Source organism: Chionomys nivalis, chromosome 1 (genome assembly GCF_950005125.1).
Source record: "Chionomys nivalis chromosome 1, mChiNiv1.1, whole genome shotgun sequence".
NCBI lineage: Eukaryota > Metazoa > Chordata > Mammalia > Rodentia > Cricetidae > Chionomys > Chionomys nivalis.
Genome location: NC_080086.1, coordinates 48,955,189 through 48,978,002, shown reverse-complemented (window position 1 = coordinate 48,978,002; position 22,814 = coordinate 48,955,189). Strand labels below are relative to the sequence as shown.

The window sequence follows — 22,814 nt, the reverse complement described above, 5'->3', positions numbered from 1 at the left end:
ACTGTGAAGGGATACCACGAGCAAGGCAATTCAACAAAGGAAGCATTAACTGGGGGATTGCTTACAGTTTTAGAGGGTGAGTTCATGACTGTCATGGTGGAGAATGCGGTGGCAGATATGCAGACATGGCACTGGAGCTCTAGCTGAGAGCTTATATCTGATTCACATTAGGAGGCAGGAGAAGTGAGACTGGGTCTGGCATGGGCTTTTACAATCTCGAAGTCCACCCCCAGTGATGTACTTCCTCTAACAAGGTCAAACCTCCTAATCTTTCCTAAACAGTTCCACACCTGGGAATCAAACATTCACTTATGAGCCTGCAGGAGACCTTCTTATTCAAACCTCCAGCCCTGAAAGATGATTTCCCTTTAGACTACTTTTTAGCTTAGTATAAAAGTTTCTTTATCCGTACTGAAAGGTACAGAGTTGGCCACGGTTCTTCATGGTATTGGTGGTGGAAGAATGAAGATGGAAGGAGAAGGAAATAATGAAAAGGACAGTGAAGGAATGGAAGCAGACTTGTTCTACATCACAATAGGAATTTAATCCACAAAAATTTAGGCATCCTTTTTTGAAAATAACTACAAAGTGTCTGAAGATTCCCAACACATAGAAATGACGACACATGCTTGAAGAGATATGGACATGGCACACACTCTTAGATTATTGTATGGTTTGTTCATGGCTTAAGTAGCCCATAAATATCTAAAAATATCATATTAATAAAAAATTTTAAAATTAAAAGATAACAATGTGTGTTGCAATTTTCTATTGAATTGAATTTAAATTTAATTCTATGGAATTAAAACATTCCGTCCTGGAGGGAGGTTCCATAAGACTCAGAAAGTAAACAGCTCTCAAGTTGTAGGAGTTCCCTGAAATTTTCAAGATTCATAAGGACCCCTGCTCCAAGATTAGAAAGCAATAAAGAAGAGACTCTGAGTAGCTGAGCTGCCTGCAGGTTGCACAGGAAGCTCCAGGAATATAGCTTTCATAAGTTGCTGCCCAAGATGAAGAAGGCTGTTTGAAGATGGACGATGCTGCGACTTCTAAGTCATCCATGTTTCTATGAGCAAACCCTCACTTGTTTATTTTAAGTAGCTCTAGTAGTTGGAGTCGGTGGCATTCTTTCTTTGGCCAGTTTTCAGTGCTTTACCAGGGATGAGCAGATTTTTGTTCTTCTCTCCCCAGAAAAAGATCTCACAGAACACACAAATAACAATAACAAAAAGGAAAGTGGACATGCTGTGGAATAAAGATAGCAAAGAAAGAAAATGAGGGTCGGCGAGTGAAGGGGTCTAGGTGGTGTGAAGGCCAGCGCCGCCTCGACCTGTGGTCACCATGAGCGGGACCTTAGCGAAGATCGCGGAGATCGAAGCCGAGATGGCTCGGACTCAAAAGAACAAGGCTACAGCACATCACCTTGGGCTGCTGAAGGCTCGCCTTGCCAAGCTTCGAAGAGAGCTCATCACTCCGAAAGGTGGCGGTGGTGGTGGGCCAGGAGAAGGTTTTGATGTGGCTAAGACAGGTGATGCTCAAATTGGGTTTGTGGGTTTCCCATCTGTGGGGAAGTCAACTCTGCTAAGCAATCTAGCAGGAGTGTATTCTGAAGTGGCAGCGTATGAATTCACTACTTTGACCACTGTGCCTGGTGTCATCAGATATAAAGGTGCCAAGATCCAGCTATTGGATCTCCCAGGTATTATTGAAGGTGCCAAGGATGGGAAAGGCAGAGGTCGTCAAGTCATTGCAGTGGCCCGAACATGTAATTTGATCTTGATTGTTCTGGATGTCCTAAAACCCTTGGGACATAAGAAGATAATTGAAAATGAGTTGGAAGGCTTTGGAATTCGCTTGAACAGCAAGCCCCCCAACATTGGCTTTAAGAAGAAAGACAAGGGAGGCATTAATCTCACAGCCACTTGCCCTCAGAGTGAACTAGATGCTGAAACAGTGAAGAGCATTCTGGCTGAATACAAAATTCACAACGCTGATGTGATGTTGCGGAGTGATGCCACAGCGGATGACCTCATTGATGTGGTAGAAGGAAACAGAGTTTATATCCCCTGTATCTATGTATTGAATAAGATTGATCAGATCTCCATTGAGGAATTGGATATTATCTATAAGGTGCCTCACTGTGTACCCATTTCTGCCCATCACCGCTGGAATTTTGATGATCTGTTGGAGAAGATCTGGGACTATCTGAAACTAGTGAGAATTTACACCAAGCCCAAAGGCCAGCTGCCAGATTACACCTCCCCGGTGGTGCTGCCATACTCCAGGACCACGGTGGAAGATTTCTGCATGAAGATTCACAAAAATCTTATCAAAGAATTTAAATATGCTTTGGTCTGGGGTCTCTCTGTGAAGCATAATCCTCAGAAAGTGGGTAAAGACCATACATTGGAAGATGAGGATGTCATTCAGATTGTGAAGTGAACCTGCCTTCCCCTTCTGCTGGCCAGCCACAGCAATGTTCCTTAGCACCAAGTACCCTTCTCAACCTTCTGTATTTGGCAGCCATTGGATTGGGGTACAGGAATGGAGATGAAGACTCCAAAGTAGAACATCATTTGTCTTTGTTGGGGGCAGGGGTAGGGTCCCATTTATTTCAGTCTGGCCTTGAACTCTGTAGCTGAGTCTCACCTAGAGTTCTTTATCCATCAGTTTTCATCTCCCAAGTGCTGGGCTTGCCGGTGTGTACCAGCATCTGAGCAACATTGCCTTTCTTACCTTGGTGTCACGTCTTGAACTGTATAAAAACCCTGGTGGGCCCATTGAAAAAAAAAAAAAAAAAAAAAAGAAAATGAGGAGCCTGAGGGTTTTGTTTTGGGGAGGAGATCATTTTAAACTGTATTATTTTTCACACATTTTGGTAATGTCCACTAAGTAATTGATTATCAGATTGCCTGTGAATAGTCTTGGAATTTTTTTTCTCTGTATGTAGACTGCATTCTCGCCAGAAGAGATTTGTACTCAAACAGGGGTTGAGATTTAGGTTTGCCCTTCACAGAGTTTGTTGTGTTTTGTAAAGAACACTAGACAGTTTTTCCCGGGAACACTATGTAAATTCTGAAGACTGATTGATGGATAGATTGATTTGATGGCTGTCCTACTGTTTTAAAAACATTTTAAATTGCCAGCAGTGGTTCTGACCCACTGTGCAGAAATTAGAGGCAACTACCAGCTTCCATTCTTAAATGACAGCCATGTGGAAGCCTATTGTCTTAAGGTTCCTGTCCCCAGGGGTATTGGATGAGAACAGATATGTGGACATCTGGTTCCAGTCACCTCTGTTTACCTGGGTAAGAACTGCAGGGGAGTACACCTCTGCAGGCTCTGCCCCACAGTTCACACTCTAAAGAATGACATGCAATCAACATGTCACGAAGTTCATTTGACATAATGCATTCTGCAGCAAGGCATTTATTAATAGAATAGCACAAGGTACTGTTTTGTTCCTATTGTTTGACACAATGCCAGTACAAGCTGCTGCTCCCTAGCCATTATGTCCTCATGTTAAAAGTAGTGTGCCTACAAACGCAGAACATAAGCTCCTTTTATGGCAATTGCTCAGACAGTCTCAACAATTCCACAGCAAAGAGTCTCTGATTAGAATAATTTCTCTCTTCTGAGCAATGACTGAATGACAAATGTCAGGATGAAACAATAATCAACACTACATATTCTGCAACAAGCTGAATGAAATGAAAAAGAAAGTAGATTTCAGGGGCATTTACTTCTTGGGGCTGCATAATACTCACCTCTTTGGGAGGATCAGAAGCTTCTCGTTTTACAAACCCAACTGTCAACATCTTATATAGACAGCCACACTAGTGCCACTGTCCTGGTTGGATTTCTTGTCAACTTGATACAAGCTAGATGTATCTAGGAAGAGGAAATCTCAGTGAATTCGATAGAGGCATTTTCTTGATTGATGGGGAGGACCCAGCCCGCTATGGACGGTGTCATCCCTACATAAGAAAGCAGGGTCAGCAAGTCATGGGGAGCAAGCCAGTAAGCAGCATTCCTTCATGGTTTCTGCTTTAGCTCCAGGTTTTTGCTGTGACTTCCTGTCCTGATTTCCCTCAGGGATGGACTGTTAACTTGAAGTATAAGATAAAATAAACCCTTCCCTCCAAAAGTTAGTTTTGATCATTGCTTTATCATGTAATAGAGTCTTAGCTAAGACACATATCCATTTGGGTTTGCCCTGCCTTCTATTTCTTCCTACTTTGTGGCTTTCTGTTCATTGGGTACACTGCTCTTCATATTTTTTAGCACATTAATTTCTGCTTGAATCAGTTAGGGTTATTTCTGTACTTGGATTGTAATTGAGTCAAGAAAGAAGCTAGCAGGAATTCTAAGCTGGGGGGGGCAGCTAGACTTCACAGCTATTATGTTTATTATTCCACGAATACCTGTGGATATTATATTGTAGTAGTCTTTTTAAGTGAAAAAAAACTAAAGCTGATAAAAATATTATAGGGAGCCAAAATGTCTTAGATGCAAAAATTTCAAAAATCAACTTTAAAAATAATAAAATCAATCAATTTTAACCTCCTTTTAAACAGTTTTATTCTTATTATTTTCAATTATGTACATGTGTATGGGTATGTGCAGCTGAGTATACTTTCTTCTGGAGACCAGGGCATTGGGAACATATGGAGCTGAAGTTATAGGTAACTGTGAGGTACCTTGCATGAGTTCCAGGAACCAAACTATGACTCTCTGTAAGAGCAGCAAGTGCTCTTAACCACTGAGCCACCTCTCCAGCCTCTATGCAACTTCTTCATGCTGCTTATTTTCTTATCTCTGAACTAGCCTAGGAAAACGTCTAATTGCTTTAGAGCAGAATATAACTGTTACAAAAACCCACAAAAACTGAGCATCAATATGATATCATGGTTTTCTTTTATAAGAGGGCTAGACAGGAAGTTGATTGACTAAAATCTCTTTAGTAGATATGAAATTTCATTACTTCCTTTCAGGGCATCTTTCTTAAAACACTCCCATCGCCTCTGGAATCAAGCCAATTGTGGGTACTTTATGAGCCACTTTCAGGTTGAATGACTTTGCCTCTAACGTTTTCCATCTATGCATCTGCCTAAAGACAACAGACCTCTTCTAAAGTACTATGTCAACAATTTGGGGGATTTGTCTTCACTGTGGGTTTTTTGTTCAGTAAGTAGACACACCAATTTCCCCCTAATACTGCTACTTCTATAGTTTCTACACTGAAGATGGTAATGTGACTCTCAATGAAAGCTTTTCTGTGTCTGTTCTGGTGAATTCTTATCCATTTAAAACATGGAAAAACATCACTTCATGGTGATCCCTTCTATTCTGCGTTTATATTTCAAATGCATTGGGCTTGGAAATGCGCTTCTCTGCTCCCTGTGCACCACACACTACAAAGAGTAATTACATGCTTTCACCGTTCAACAGCAATAATACTCTAATCAATGCCTTATGCTTCTATGAAACCAGACTATCACTCCCTTTAATCTGCAGTGCACTGACTTCTCAGAGGAGCATAAAAGAATGAAAGTCTGTTTGCTTTCTTAACTATAATAGTGTATTTACCTTTAACCCTGGGATTTGATCATAACAAGGCTGGATTGCTTGTGTTCATGGGTAAGAGGCCTAATTGAAAGTGTATTTGGCCACCCAAATCACAAAGATTAAGCAATTTAGAATGAAAAGAAGCCACAGTGGTACTTTGTCAGGGCAATTATCCTTGTAACAGTTTTGATTTTCTGAACCTGAAACCCAATTATAACACAGTCTTCATCTAGTACATGCTCAAAGAGAGCCCAGGAAGAAAGGAAGCATCCTGGTGTAGTAGAATCAATGTTTAGCCAAACATTATGAGGATTGAATTCTAATTTTGCCGCTGACTAGTGCGCCATCTTTAGTAAGTTAAAAATCCATTTTTGAGAGTAAAGACTACATGTAAAAATAGCACAGTATTGTTACATATTCTAAAGGATTGTTAGAGGACCTTGGAACTGTATATAATAAAATATACAGTTTTATTACATGTAACTTTAGGAAGGAAGAAAGCATTGGGAAATGCAAAACTGTCTTGCAGACAGCTAGCTTACAGCAGCAAGAGGAACTATACATTCCTTCCTTCTTCCCTTCCTATTCACTATGCAGTGGGTATTCCTTCTCTGAGCCTTGAACGTCAGACAGACAACCAAGTCCTAGTAACTAGCTTTCAAAGTGCCAGAAAGCAATCAACACAAGCTTCACTGTCTTGCAAAAATGTCAGTGTAGGTTTGATTATCCAAGCACGAGACATTGCTCAGCCAAAGTTTGCAGCAGAAGGAAACAGACATCTCAGAACCTTGCTGGTAAACCACGAGCCTTGTGGTAATACAGAATAACAGAGATGGGTTAATTTCAGATGTAAGAGCTAGCTAGAAGTATGCTTAAGTTATTGGCCAAACAGTGTTGCGATTAATATAATTTCTGTGTGATTATTTTGGATCTAGGGGGCTGGGAAACCAGTCTCTTACAACAGAAGTTGAGTGGTTTAGGATTGGACACGTGACTGAGATTGCTGGATTAAGCAATACTTGCAACTCCATATAAGGAATAAGGGAAGAAAATAATTTCTGCATCAGGAGATAGTGTGTAGCTGTGAGGTCGGAACTATTGTGGCTGGTTTTTCATCAGGAGGAAACCTGCTTAGAGGAGAAAGTTTAGAGATCTGTAGGGAAGTGGATCTAAGCTCCCATTGAAGTGTTACCTAAAACCTGGTCTGTTTCAGTGAAGGGAGACCAAAACTTTTGTCTGTTATTTAAAGTAGTTTGAAATGAGCCTTTTGACATTGGAGCTGAAAACATTATGGATTGTATATGTGGTGAGGAGCTGGGAAACAATGTCAACAAGTGAATGACAAAACAGAACAACTTGAGAAAAAACTCCTTACTCTTTTTCTTTCCAAGATTGATAGCTAGATTTCCCAGGAGGACGAGCACAGCATTAGCAAAGGCAGATGTGGTAATTTTAACTACAGTGATTCTTAACTATCAGTGGCTTAATAACATGTTGAAGAGAGCTCAGGGCCCTATGGGAGAGAGGAAGGGAACCAGTGAGTCCTGGAAGTCAAGCATGATCTCAGATAAGCACAATCTTTGCATTCCACACAAGTGGCTTCTGAGATCACAAAGCATGTCGACATCCTAATATCACGTGGCAGATGAAAGAAAGAGGGTCAACTTTCTCTCTCATTTGATAGACTGTAAACACGTGGCCAAGCATAAATATCAGAAACTTGAAAATGAGGTTGATCTCAGGCTCAGAAGGATAAACAAACCAGTGAACGCTGATCAGGTTTCTTCCTTATTCCTATCAGGACTATGGTTTAGAGTTGGCAGCATTTGATCAGATGCAGGTTAGACTGAAAACGTCAATGTGCTAGACTAGCAAAACTAACACACCAGAATACCACAAAGAAAGAAGACATATATTCCCAGCTGAGAGGACAGTCACAGGGAATGAGCCGCACTGTGCATCAATACAAGGGCTTTTACACATCTATCCAGAAGGTCTCATTTCCCAATTTCATGGAAAACTCCAGATTTTATGTACGATATTTTTAATTCTAAATGTTGGAATTTTTTCCTTATTGATATTATACCATGCAGCCTAGGCTGGTCATGAACTTTTATCTTCCTGCCTCTGCCTTCTGATTGCTAGAATTACAGGTATACGCCATGACACTTGGTTACTTCAGTCATTAGATGCCAAAAAAAAACAAGTGAATTCTTACTCCTGGCTAGTTCCATTTGCTAATACTTACCTTACAGTCTACTTTTTAAAAAAAAGTCTAAAGTCTGGAGAAATGGCCCAGTGGTCAAAAACGCCTGAAGCTCTTGCAAAGGACTTGTGTTCAGTTCCCAGCACCCACAGGGTGGCTCACAAACACTCAAACCTCCAGCTCCAGGGGGGTCCATCACTTCTTTCTGAATTCTGTAGGCATGTCTATGATTCACGGACATAAGTGAAAGCAGAGTATGACATATGTGTAAGCAGAACATGTTCACATATACACAAATAATGAAAAAGAAAAAAAGTATTAGTCTATTTTTGAGTACCTGTACCTAATACAAATGCACAGATACTTATTGAAATTGTATTACATACCATCAATCCATATAAATATATTACTCAATGTTAATTTCTGGTGTTTTAGGTATAAAATAAAATTTGAAATCTTCAACCCTTTTACTCTATTGTTATAACGTATGCATCCAGTTTCGGAGATGGCTGTTCCTTGGGCATGTTGAAATACAATTTTTAAGGAAACTCATTCTTTTCTGTTGTAGTTATTTTTCTATTGATTTCTACATTTTTCTCTACTCCTCTCCCTGCCTCTCCCCTCCCCTTCAACCCTCTCAAAACTTTTATCTGATATGTAAATATTTGATATACAGATAACTTAGTCTAAAGTGATGAAGCATCCCATGTTGTCCACCAGCAGTTTTTCTTCTGTTGCTCTCAAATGAATCTTTGTCTTCTTTTATTTTAAATTTTTTGCTCATTTTACATACCAACCACGGTTCCTCCTTCCTCCCCTCTTCCCATCCCTCATCCCATCAACAAATCCTTGTTCATCACCTGGAGGGAGGACCAAGCCCCTCCTGGCTGTAGCAAGGTTGAGCAAGGCATCCTATCACATGATAATCTTGTTTTGTAGGAGCCCCCAAGTCTCATCTTTTCTCTGGATTGAGCAATGACCTCAATCTTTGTTGTTGATATAACAAATATTTTAAGAAAGTTTGTGCTTTTTCTTTTTATTTTTTTACACTTCAAAGGCTATATACATATTTTACTATGTGAGGAAATCACTTTTGACTGTGATAATACAGAATTCCTGTTTTGATATATGTATGGAATTGAAGAATTATGGAAATATGTGTGCCAAAGTAGATTACCTGCATAATATACTTCAAAGATATACTTAAAAGATAATAAACTTAAAAGATAAATGTATTTGGACTGATATTGAGGTCTTTAATCCATTTGGACTTGAGTTTTGTGCATGGTGATAGATATGGATCTATTTTCATTCTTCTACAGATTGACATCCAGTTTTGCCAGCACAATTTGTTGAAGATGCTCTCTTTTTTCCATTGTATATTTTTAGCTCCTTTATCGAAAATCAGGTGTTCATAGGTTTGTGGGCTAAAATCAGGGTCTTCTATTAAATTCCATTGGTCGACTTCTCTGTTTTTATGCCAGTACCAAGCTGTTTTCAATACTGTAGCTCTGTAATAGAGTTTGAAGTCAGGGATGGTAATGCCTCCAGACGATCCTTTATTATATAAGATTGTTTTGGCTATCCTGGGTTTTTTATTTTTCCCCTTCAATGGAAGAATGGATGAAGAAAGTATGGGATATATACATATTAGAGTACTACTCAGCAGTAAAAAACAATGACTTCTTGAATTTTGCATACAAATGGATGGAAATTGAAAACACTATCCTGAGTGAGGTAAGCCAGACTCAAAAAGAGGAACATGGGATGTACTCACTCGTATTTGGTTTCTAGCCATAAATAAAGGACATTGAGACTATAATTCGTGATTCTAGAGAAGCTAAATAAGAAGGTGAACCCAAAGAAAAACATATAAGCATCCTCCTGAATATTAACCTTCATCAGGCGATGAAAGAAGACAGAGACAGAGACCAACATTGGAGCACTGGACTGAAGTCTCACGATCCAAAGGAGGAGCAGAAGGAGAGAGAGCACGAGCAAGGGACTCAGGACCGCGAGGGGTGCACCCACACACTGAGGCAATGGGGATGTTCTATCGGGAACTCACCAAGGCCAGCTGGCCGGGGTCTGAAAAAGCATGGGACAAAACCGGTCTCGCTGAACATAACGGACAATGAGGACTACTGAGAACTGAAGAACAATGGCAATGGGTTCTTGATCCTATTGCACGTAATGGCTTTGTGGGAGCCTAGGTAGTTTGGATGCTCACCTTAATAGACCTGGATGGAGGTGGGTGGTCCTTGGACCTCCCACAGGGCAGGGAAACCTGCTTGCTCTTTGGCCTGAGGAGGGAGGAAGACTTGATTGGGGGAGGGGGGATGGGAGGTGGTGGCGGGGAAGAGGCAGAAATCTTTAATAATTAAATTATTAATTAATTAATAAAAAAATAAATAGAAAAGGTAACTTAAAAAAAGATAAATGTATTACTGACTCATAACAAAATATCCAGATCTCAATGGTATATTTAATAGCTGTGATATTTAGTGTTAATTGTCAATTTGACAGAATCTAGAATCACCCAGACAACCTCTGAGCATATCTATGGGGATTATCTCAATTAGGTCTGTTAGTGTGGATAGACCCATCTTGATTGTGAGCACAACCGTTTCTTGCATGGGTACACACACTGTCAAAGTGGGCTAAGCACTACCGTTCTTGGTCTTAGCTGCTTGATGGAGGCTACAGTGTGACCAGAAGCTTTAAACTCCTGCTGTGACTTCCCTGCCATGATCTCATGGGAACCAAAATAAACTCTTCTCTGAGTTACTTAGTTAAGGTATTTGATTACATCAACCAGAAAACAAACTAAGATGATAGCTTTTTTTTCTGCAGAACCTAGTTGTTCTGATAGGATCATGCTATTTAGGCCAGACTGGCCAGAACTCATAGTATTTCTGCATTAGCTACTGAAAAATGATAAGATCACAAGGTACAAATTTAGACATTTTATTTATTTTTATTTTTTATGAAACAGGTTCTTACTATGTAGTCCTAACTGGCCTTGAACTTGTGATGATCTACTTGTCTCTGTCTTCTGAGTGTTGGAATTACAAGCACCTGCTATCATATCTAACTTAAAATCTAAACACTTAGTGTAACACATTTTCACACTTCTTTATCATGAAGTTTCCCATCTTCTGAATGAAGTCTTGATTTCTTTAAGAGAATCAAATACTCAGTAACATGCAGAAGCTGCAATTAAACATTACATATTGCCTTATACAGAACTGGTTACAAAAAAATTCTCAAGAAGATTCCTTTTTGTCAGTTGATCTTTGATTTAGAAACTGCGAAGAAAATGTATGATTTATAGTTTAGTTCAAAAAGTCTGACTTAAGTCACTGAGATCAGTGTGAATGTCAAGTAACCCAGACATACTACTCATTCTTCCCAGAACCTAACCAGAAGGAGTCCCATGAGCCATAAAGTAATGCCCATTTCATCTTCTTAATTAACATCTTTTTAGAGCTATAAACTGTGTATCAATTGTACACTAGAGTATACAGTTGGGGGGTTGATATATATTCAGAATTAGTAAGAACATTTTCATCACCCCACAAAATGGCCTTGAGTTTAGTTATCAATCTCTCTCTCTTCAGTTTTCCTAAACTTTTTCAAATTTAGGTACCTACTGCATCACTTTCTATTTCTATTGGTTTGTCTATTTTGGTTATTTTATATAAACATACATTACAATGTATAGTCTAGTTACTAGCTTCTTATTTACATGTTTTATTCATGTCAAGCATGTATCAAGAACCCGTCTTCAAAAAGATTTTGTTTTATTTTCTAGTAGTTTTCTTTTATTTCTTTTATTCTTTTTTATTGTATTTTGTGAAATATACATTTTTCTCTGCTCCCCTCCCTTTCATTCCCCTCCCCTTCAGTCTTCTCCCATGGTCCCCATGCTCCCAATTTACTCAGGAGATTTGTCTTTTTCTACTTCCCATGTAGATTAGACCTATGTATGTCTCTCTTAGGGTCCTCATTGTTGACTAGGTTCTCTGGGACTGTAATTTGTCAGCTGGTTTTCTTTGCTTTATGTTTAAAAACTATTTATGTATGAGTACATTAGATAATTGTCATTCTGGGTCTGGGTTACCTCACTCAATATAATGTTTTCTAGCTCCATCCATTTGCCTGCAAATTTCAAGATGTCATTATATTTTTCTGCTGTGTAGTACTCCATTATGTAAATGACCACATTTTTTCTTTTCCATTCTTTGGTCAAGGGGCATTTAGGTTCTGACTATGACAAACAAAGCTGCTATGAATATAGTTGAACACATGTCCTTGTGGTATGATTGAGCATTCTTTGGGTATCTACCCCAAAGTGGTATTGTTGGGTCTTGAGGAAGGTTGTTTCCTAATTCTCTGAGACATTGCCATACTGATATTCAAAGGGGCTGTACCAGCTTGTACTTCCACCAGCAATGCAAGAGTGTTCCCTTTACTCCACAACCTCTCCAACATACATTGTCATTGGTGCTTTGATCTTGGTCATTCTTACAGGTGTAAGATAGAATCTCAGAGTTGTTTTGATTTGCATTTCTCTGATGACTAAGGATGTTTAACATTTCCTTAAGTGTCTTTCAGACATTTTGGATTTCTCTGTTGAGAGTTCTGTTTAGGTCTGTACTCCATTTATTTTATTGGGTTATTTGTTCTTTTGATGACCAATTTCTTGAGTTCTTTGTATATTTTGGAGATCAGACCTCTGTCTGATGTGGGGTTGGTGAAGATCTCATTTTTAAGTATATATGGAAGTCTGTGTATGTGTGAGAGTATGTGCATGTTGGTAAAGTACCTCTGGAAGTAACCCGAGGACATCAGATCCCTTTGAGGTAGAACTACAGGGAGATGTGAACTGCATATTGTGGTTGCTAGGAACTTAATTTCAGGAGCACCATGTACTCGTAACTGCTAAGCCATCTTTCCAGCTCCAAGAATCCGTTTCTTTTCATTGCTGAATGATTTATCACCACAATTTGTCTAGCCATGTATGCACAGATGGGCATTTGAGATAGTGTAAATCTTGGGTCTTCATGATAATGCTTTTCTGAACATCAAAATATACATTTTTAGATGGATACATGCTTTGAGTTTTTCTAGGTCTAACCCTATGGATAATCAGTGAGGAAGTGCCACACTGATTTCTAAAGCTTTTGTAAGGGTCATAGTTTCTCTACAATTGTCTCTTTTGGATTACCACTTTAGAGATGTCTCTTTGTGATTTTGATCTGAGCATTCCCCAAAGTTCAATAAACTAATGATTTAATGCTTATATGCCTGATCAATGAAAATAAAAGCTAAATAGGTGGATCTTATTTGAAAACAGACCTTTTAAATTAGATTGGTTAAGATAGTGTGAGCCAGAAAAATGAGATAAACAGAAAAGAAGGAATTGATTCTTATTTCACTGAACTTAAGTATCAATTTCTTAGTAGGATGACTAGTATTTTCCAAGTAGGCTAGGTTTTTAGTAAAACTTTACTGAAATTTCCTACTATAGCAAATATGTATTTCCCTATTTAAAAGGAATGGGTGTTACTACATTAACTTTTTTTTTTTTTTTGAGGGAACGGACTCTTTTGGAACATATGTCTATAAGTAAAAAGTAGAAGCAAGGAGACCTGAGAAGACGTTATTGCAGGGACTTCAACAAGAAAATGTGACTTTGGTCGGGTAGAAGCAGAAGACTTTGATGAAAAAAAATGGGGGAATACCTATAAATTATACACTGAAATTGTGACAAGAGTGAGGGAGCTTAAAAGAAAGAATTTTATTTGGAAGAATACAAGAAATGTTAAAGGAAAAGAAGTGACACAAAGTTACACCCAATCAGCATTATTCACAATAATGTTTCCTCAAAGTAGATGGATATTGTGGGAGGGCTTATTGAAAATTCTGTTCTCAAGCATGACTTAGATCTACTGCATCAAAAACTTCATGAAAGGAGGAGGGGGCAGGTCTATATACAAGCCACGAAAATGATACTGATACCCACGCAGGTTTGAGAAGTGTCTTTTAGAAGCTAGAGTTATAGTGCTATTACACAGGGCTAGAAAGAAATAAAAGTGGCCAGAAATGGAGGCGAGGGATTTTAGTGAATTTCATAGCTCATAGAGAAGCCATCAGAATTTGAAGAGTAGGGCAGTAATTGGTTAAAGTGGCAATTAAGGGTAATTAAGAATGATTGCTTAAAGTGGATTATTAAGTTGACACCCCAGCGAGAAGAGAACTCGCCTACATGTGTTAGGAGGCTAAAATGAATGAAAAGGCCATTTCAACGATCCAGATGAAAAAGTATTTGGTGCATCTGAGAGCCATCATTGAAAGAATTCACTTCAGGTTCAGGGGATCATTTGATTCATGGAAAGACTGAGATAGAGAGAAGTTAAAGATGCCTTCAATTTTCCTTCCATAGATTTGACGGAGGGTAGATATTCTATTACTTGATTCAGAGAAAAGACAGTGGAGTGATTATGGAGCAAAAGAAACAAACTGCTGCTGGAGAATTCCATTAGAATTCCTGGATTCCAGTAGAGTTTAGCTGCTTTCCTATTATACTGCTTTCTTTTTTTTTTTTATTTTTTTACTTATTTATTTATTTTTATTCTTTTTTAATTAAAATTTCCACATGCTCCCCATTTCCCATTTCCCTCCCCTCCTCCCAAATATTGCCCTCCCCCCACTTCCCTCCCCCTATCCCCACAGTATACTGCTTTCTTAACCATGGAACTGTTTGGTCCACATAAAAGTAAAACCACAGTCATGATCGAGCCCATCTCCAATGTGTATGTTATAGAATAGGATATTTTAAGTTTAAATTTATGAACAAGTCAATAATTAGAACTATCAGTTCAATGAATTGTTTGATCATTTTAATATGTCTCCAGGCCATTCCAGTGGATGCAGCTGTTTGTCTGGCATAAACAGTTCTAAGGTTCTTGGAATCTGGTTATGGACTTGAATGAATTTGTGGCTGAAGAAAGAGATGGGATTGTCGAGTAATGGGTAGCAGTGAGAAAAATATCTTGTCTGAGAAGTGAAGAGAGAAAAGGAAGAAAGTCCAGTGAAGGATGAAGAGGAGGAGTGGACCCAGAGACAGGACAACACAGATAATGCTACTACCAAGGCTGAATGGGATTTTTTTCAAAAGGGATTGGTAACCAAAGCACAAGTTACTTTATTAGAATTAAGAATGAAGATGGATTTCTGAGTTTTGATAATTGGGCATTTGTATTGATATTTGGAGACAACATTTGAGAAGAGCCCTATACTGCTAAGGATTAAAGAGAGTAAAGGTAATGACAGAAAGAAGGGAATGAATAAATGGCAGACTGAGAGATGTGTTAGTGGTTCTATGGAAGGTTGGGAAATAGAAGATAAATGAACCTTGAGTGTGCTTGCTGGTAGCAGAGCGCCATTCTAACATAAGGAAATATTATTTGAAGGCATTCATGGATGGCAGTCTTCTGCCAGAAGATATCTGACAAGGATAGACAACTTCAATTTGAAAAAAGTGAACATTTTCACCTAGAATATGACATGTGGAAATAAAATGTCACAGTCAATGCATTTTAAAGTAGTCAGAAGAATTCTACCCCAAACCTATATCCTAAACCCAACAGTAACTGAAGAAAAACTTTGAATAATTATAAAAGTATTTTAGGAACATAAAACTGTCTTCACCAGATGAGCACAACAGAGACAACCATATTTGATCATGAAATCTCCACCTGCATCACCAATTTGTCCTAACACTGTCTTCTGGTTTTTTTTTTTTGTGATAGATTTATACTTGTTAGTCTTTGAATTAAGCAAAATCATGTAACACTAAAATGGCACACAGGTACTTATCTCTCTCCCTCACATCTATTTTAATTCCCTGGTGCTCAATTTTGTGACTGAATAAGCTGATTAAAAATTTATGAAATAAGGGAGTTAATCCTACCAAAAACTTTAGATATTGTCAGTTAGCTCGAGTAAACCTTCATGGAGGAATTGCCTTCACCAGATTGACCTGTAACCATATATGTCCAGGAAATTTCTTGTTTGCTAATGGATGTAAGAAAGGACCAGTACTCTGTGGACAGGACCATCCATCCCTAGGAAGTCTGGGCTATGCTGTGTAAGAAAAATAGCTGAATGCAATGCCGAGAAGCAAGCCAGTCAGCACTCTCCCCCATGGTCTTTGCTTCAGCTGCTGCCTCCAGGTTCTGTCTTGAGCTTCTGCTTTGATTCAAGCATTTCTTGATTCTGCACTATAACCTTTAACCCAAATGGACATTTTCTTCCACAGGCTGCTTTCAGTCAGTGTTTTATTACAACAGAAAGCAAACTAGAACAGGTATAACATAGCATGATCATCTAATTATACTTATGGTTTTAATAAAAACCTTGTCTAAGGGGTAAGTTTTATGTCTAATTTCTGCAAGGTGAAATTAAAACAGTAAGCACTATTTAGGTTCTTAAAAAATGGAATGGCATTTAGTTATAAGAATTCCTTGGAAAGAAGTAGTAATAAACTGACTTTGTACTAAAGTGCCCCAGTTTCATCATAGGGATAAATGAGAGACTGAACTCATAAGGAAAATAATTATCAAAGTCTTTTTAAAAATTATGTTTTCAGGCCACTGTATCACCCACTCCCTGGAAAACAGTTCATATGAGTTGGTCTGAATCATCCAGTTAAGATGTTAATGTACATAGGGAAATCTCACAAGATCCCATCCCTAAATGAGGGGCTATGGGCAATCAAAGGAAGTTGAGAGGGAGACCAGTTATATACAGGGATGGGTGTCTTCCTGATGCAGGAGTCTTCTGTTTTGTGTTGATTTCATTGGTTAATAAAGAAACTGCCTTGGCCCTTTAATAGGACAGAAAATTAGGTAGGCAGAGTAGACAGACAGAATGCTGGGAGAAAGAAGCCCAGTAAGGCAGTCGCCATGATTCTCTCACCTGACACAGACATAGGTTAGGATCTTTGCTGGTAAGCCACACCTCGTGGTGCAACACAGATTATTAAATATGGGTTAAAGCAAGATGTGAGAATTAGCCAGTAAGAGGCTAAAACTAATGGACCAGGCAGTGTGTAAAAGAATATGATTTATGTGTTGTTATTTCAGGTAAAGCTAGCCGTGCGGGAGCTGGGCGGGAACGCAGCCCACCGCAGCTCCTACAACATCTTCCCTAGGTTATTTATTCCCCAGTGGTCAGGTCTAATCCCCAGTGGTCAGTACTAAACATAAATTTATACGAACAATGCTAAATGGATTCAGTACAGTGTGTGTGTATGTGTGTGTGTGTGCACGCATGTACACACGGAGACCAAATGTCAGCTGCAAGTCAGAGACCAGTCACAAGCCAGTGGTTAGTTGCAGGTGCCTTTTTCTATTGAACTTCACAGTGTTTCTCATTTAACCATTTTGGCTAGACTAACTGGCCAGTGAGCCCTTAGGATCTGCCTATCTCTTCCACATCCCAGGGATGCAGTTACAAGTGTACACCATCATCCCAAATTTACATGGGCTCTGGAAACTGAACTCAGGTCCTCATGTTCACCAAGAGCATCACACACTTAGCCCTCTCCTAGCTTTGCCATCATGAATCTTGTTAAACTGAAAGGATTCAAAAATCATGTATGCCTGTAAGGTTGATTCTAGAAAGGATAAAGAATAAGATAAAGACCTATCCTGAATATGCACTCTGCAACCTGGGGCCCCAGCAGAATAAAGGAGAGAAGGAGGTCTGTGAATATAGCATCCTCTGGTTGTTTCTGGGCTACCATGAGGTGAGCTGCTATGCTCTATCACACCTTCCCCATCACCAAGAATAGAGCCTCTCAAACTCTAAGCCAACATAAAGCTTTCCTCACCTAAATTGTTTTCCTCAGGTCTTTTATCACAGTGACAAGGAATGAACACATCTGTACTGTATTCCCTTTGGGCTGTGCTGTTCCCATTCCTAGGCTCACCTGCTCCACCTCCTCAGCAACATTTGTAATTCTATGGATGTATCAGTTTGTTTGCTTTTGTTAGCTTTCATCATGTATCCATCATCATGAAATATAAGATGCAATGCCTATACTTATGAACTTTTATTCACTTAAAAAGGAAGTACTGGACTGAGATGGCTCAATGGGTGAAGGTACTTGTTGCCACACAGGACAACTTGGGGTTAATTCCTGGGACAGCTTTTACAGATTGCCTTCTGACCTCCACATGAATGCCATGCATTCATACATGTACATACACACACATTTGTAAAAGTTAATCCCATTAGATGTTGCTCATGAGTAGAGATTGGAGCTACTATGCTAAGTTAAATAAGCTAGAACAAAATATTAGAGAATTCCACTTATACAAGGTCTGAGGAGTTGTTAGGTAGAAAGGCAGAAAGTGAGAGAAGGAAGGAGATGGTGAATTGTAACATGCAGAGCCCATGCTCTGATGTGATGTACAACAATACAAACACCTCAGGCGGATCTCTGTGAGTTCGAGACCAGCCTGGTCTACAAGAGCTAGTTCCAGGACAGGCTCCAAAACCACAGAGAAACCCTGTCTCAAAAAAAACCAAAACAACAACAACAACAAAACAATACAAACACCTTCAGTGCTACTGAACTGGAAACCTATAAATGTGTAAGACTGTAAATTATATGTTTATTTTATTGCAACTTTATTTACTATTTTAGTGAAAAAATAAATCTGTTATTGTTTTATTAGATCCCTCCTACTTATGTCTTGGCCATTGCTAAGTATATTTTTTCTAGGAAGTTAAAAAGTACTTACCCTACCCTGTTCACACACCCCTTCACAAGTCAGTCGTAGTGCTCAGCTCCCAGGCTCTTCCACAGAACCTGGGAACAGCGACTTCCCTTCCAATCTGGCATCATTGGGCTCTCTCCAATTCCTAGGCCTACTACAAATTTCACATATAAAATATATTTTTTCCCATCTTTTCCTCCTACAAATTGATATGATTGCTACAGCAAGTTTTAATGATTTAACATTTATCTCTGCTTTAGATATTTTTGCTCTTAAGCTATGAGTTTCTTTTGCCTACTTAAAAAGCATGTTTATGTCTCACTGCCTCTTTCAACAGAAGTTTAATTTCTTACTTCACAAGCTAAATGTGTTCCATATTGAGAAGAAATTATTCTACACAATGCAGCTGACACTTTTTGTTCAACCTTCCTGCTTTTCCTCTATGCATAAAGCTTTCTAAAACTCTAATTCTGCATCCCTATCTTTAAGTTAGCATGCTCCTTTTCTTATCTCAGCATTACATGTCTCCGTAAATAACACTGCATTGAAAATATTGTCTTCTGAACCATACCACTCATCCTCAACATTTCCCTAGGACATGTTCTTACATGAGAAATTACTATGCAAAACAATATGGATGCTTTCAGATTTTCCTTTAAAGGCCCATCATGAAAGTGCCTATCTCTCAAAATCTCTATTCAGACTGGAGCCTAATTACTAGCTTCAATATTTTATAAGTTGGCCATTCAATCTATGTTGCTCATTCATTTAATATGCATTTATTTGGTTACCAGCAAAAAGGACTACATTTTAAATGCATGTGTATTTGGCCATTTGATTTCATCTCTGTGTGATCTACTAATGTTCCTTCCTTCCTTTGGAAATGTGTTTCTTATTAAGACAAAAGAGTCCTTCATAAGATAATCGGCCTTGCATGGTGTTTATTTCAAATGTTTTCCTAGCTTGCTACTTGTCCTTTGATTTCATTTAGGTGTTCTGAAGGGACTAGAATGACTTTAATATTTCCTTCATCCCATGTTAATTAAATATATTCATGCTTTCTTATAAAAAATTCCTTCACAAGACCTTGACCCAGAGTATTGTCAGTGTTGAAAAAAGGCTTAAGACCAAAGTTCACCTTTTGACTAAGGATTCAGTAGGTCTAAATTCAATACAGTGACTGACTTTTTGTTTATCTTCAAGGGGACTACCCAACCTTCCTCATCAAAGGCAGCTTATGCCTACTATGTGGTTGTCATAATAGTAAATGTGATGACTCATCTTGGTTTTCAACTGACATAACTGGGAAGAAGAAACCTTGATCATAGAGTTGCTTGGGTTAGATTGGCTTTTAGGTATGTCTCTGTGGGTATTTTCTTGATTGCTAATTGACGTAGCATGACCCAGTTTACTGGTGGGAAGAACTATAACTAGGCATGTGGGTCCAGGCAAAATAAGAGAGGTAGCTGTAGGCAAGGCCTAGAAGAATGCCAGCAAGCCACATTCTGCCATATTCCCTGCTTCCGTCCTGTCTCCATGTTCCCACTACATTTTTCCTTAATGATGGGCAGTAACCTGGAAACCAAATAAACCCTTCCCTCCCTAAGTTGTTATTCACCAGTGTTTTATCACAGCAAGAGAAAAGTGCAGTAGGCCTTCAACAGTTCATTGTTACCTTTCAGGTCAGTGCTTCTTTCCAAAATGGTAAGTGGATCTGAAGACCAGATATAAGGTCTCATTTGAGTGAGAAACTCTAACTTCTGTGAAGGTGCCTTTTGATTGCAAATCATTTCTGCCCAAAGATTGATTTAATCTTCATAGGAAACCTAGTAGATTTATTTGACAATTGTAAAATAGAAGCCTGAAAGACAGAGTATCTTGGGCAGCATACTATTCTTCAGTGGTGGAGTCAAATCCAAAATTTATGACTCTCATAGAACCCCCTTTGCCCATGACAACATTGGAAGGATTCCATATTTCCTTCTTTGGTACTTTCCTATGTTAATATACTGAATTAAGTGTATCTAGTTGGCAGATACATGTTCAGAACCAGGCATTTGCTGTTAGTGACATGCTGATTTTTGACAAATAACTATATTTTCACCAGCCTCAGATTGGTTACCCTCTACAGTGGAGTGACAGTCATTACTGAGCTTGTCCATGAGGATGTGTTAAATGATATAAGGTGCATGATGAGTTCAAACTCCATTAGTGATTATTACGATTAGAGCCAGAAGTGTGCCCTTAGCTATTGTATGCATTACTCAGTAGTCTCCAGTCTGTAAAACAGTGTGTGTGCACTATGTGGTCCAGTATGTTATGATGACAGGAAGATTTCTGCAGCAGTAAATGTTTATATCTCATTTCATTCCCCTGTGTTTGCGAGTGAGAAAATAATGCTAGATTCTCTACCCCCTCCTCCCATCCCCGGAAAGATTGGCAACACAGAGGACTTTTTTACTTTCTACTTTTTTTTTTTAATTCAATGACTCAAACAAAGTTAAAAGTAAATCCTTAGCCACAGGAAGAGTACCCTATAAATGTATCTCATAATCATTTTAATCTACATCAGTTTCCTGGGCATTACAGCACAACGTCTTCACATCTCTACAAAGTCAGTGCATAAGAAGCATAAGACAACTCCAGTAGACAGAATTCCCTATACTCTTTTCCTAGTGTTGCTATTCCATTAGAATTCAGTTTAGGACCATCAACCAATTTGCTCAAATCCTCCAGGTTCTAGGAAACCTCTGTCATTACATTTTCAGTATCATGAATGAATTATCACAGAGATCACAGTGACTTATAAAAAAATAAAGGCATTAGGCCAAGACAGTCTCACAAGAGTGATTTTAACATACCAGGTACATGCTCAACTTCCCTGTACCCCAGTGCCTTGTAGTCTCTGGTGATTTGAAATTCAGTGACATGCCAAGCTGCTCCAACTGTTTGTGAATCAGTGTCTTCTGTGTTTAACTCAGTGACTCATCTTGAGATATGATTTGCAAATTTTCCCATTAAATATTCTATTTAGACTTTTCAAATGTCTTTTGGGACCCAAGCCTATCATTGTGTTCATGTGGCCACTTTGAATATGGTTAAATATTGAGTAGCTGCAAAAGATGTACTGAGAAAAAGACTTGCAGATTAATCAGAAGGGTTAAATTGACTTCTTGCAGAGATTTATGCCTCTCTAACATCTCTACTTGTTGCACAGCCAACAAGTCAAACTAAAGCAGACTCACAATGATGAGGTAACCAACAAGAAAATTAATGGTCATTCTTATTGCTTTACTACAAACTTAGTTCCCAGGAGACTACTATGTTCTGGAATATTCAAGTGTAGTTTTGCTTACATAAAACTGAAGAAATAATCTCAGGAGAGACATGGAAATTGTTGCTGAATATAGCATTTTCCCAAAGAAACCTTGAAATGAAATTACCCAAGGAAACAATATTCTCCTGAGGATGAAGTGTTATGGAAGCCAAATTCCAGCCAACACATGCCCATAAATTAAGATGTCATCCTGGACTGTGGGGCCACCTCTGGACTTTCATTTTCCAAGTGATATTTGAGGATATTGGATGTTACACTTTTTGCCATCATATTCCACAGTTTTAAAGAAACTTTACCTACCAAGTAAAATTTCATCATTAAATAGCAATTTAAATATCTTTTCTATTATTAAGCACACTTATCAACTTCCTAAGCCTATCACGTAATCTTACTTATCATCAAAGTAATCTTTGGTGGCAGGATAGGATTTATGATAATACCATATTACAGATGAAGAGAGTGAGGGTTTGGAGGGCAGTATTTGAGAAAGCATAGTCACACTCCAAATCTGCATATTTAAGGCAAAATCATTCCTCTTGAGCACTCTTGGAGCCACAGCAAGTTTTTCATGGTTTTCGATGCTAAAGCAAGACATTCTCAGCATGAAATTCTAAATCACATGATATATCCACATGTAACTCACAATATTGGTGGAATGCTGGCTAAAACAAAAGTACCCCAAGTTTTAGTCAATCTACAAAGTGAATCTATTTTCTAATAAATTATTCTAATTAGATATAAAGTATTGAAAGCAGGGGGCAGTTCTCTATGGATACCTGGTTTTACATGACTTATTTTTAAGGTTTTAAAGAACAGATTGTTGAAGGCATATATAAAGGGTTTTTCTAGTCATTAACAAAAAAGCAAACCCCAAATCTCTATACTTAAACAAATAGTTTTAAATTTGTGA

General features: G+C 38.5%; 1 protein-coding gene across 1 annotated transcript; it reads left to right on the top strand.

Moving 5' to 3' along the window:
• Positions 1-1,285: 1,285 nt before the first annotated feature.
• LOC130880285 (developmentally-regulated GTP-binding protein 1-like) lies at positions 1,286-2,773 on the top strand. The gene has a single exon (XM_057779250.1). The coding sequence runs from the start codon at positions 1,342-1,344 to the stop codon at positions 2,440-2,442; it is 1,101 nt and encodes a 366-aa protein (XP_057635233.1). The 5' UTR covers positions 1,286-1,341; the 3' UTR covers positions 2,443-2,773.
• Positions 2,774-22,814: the final 20,041 nt, after the last annotated feature.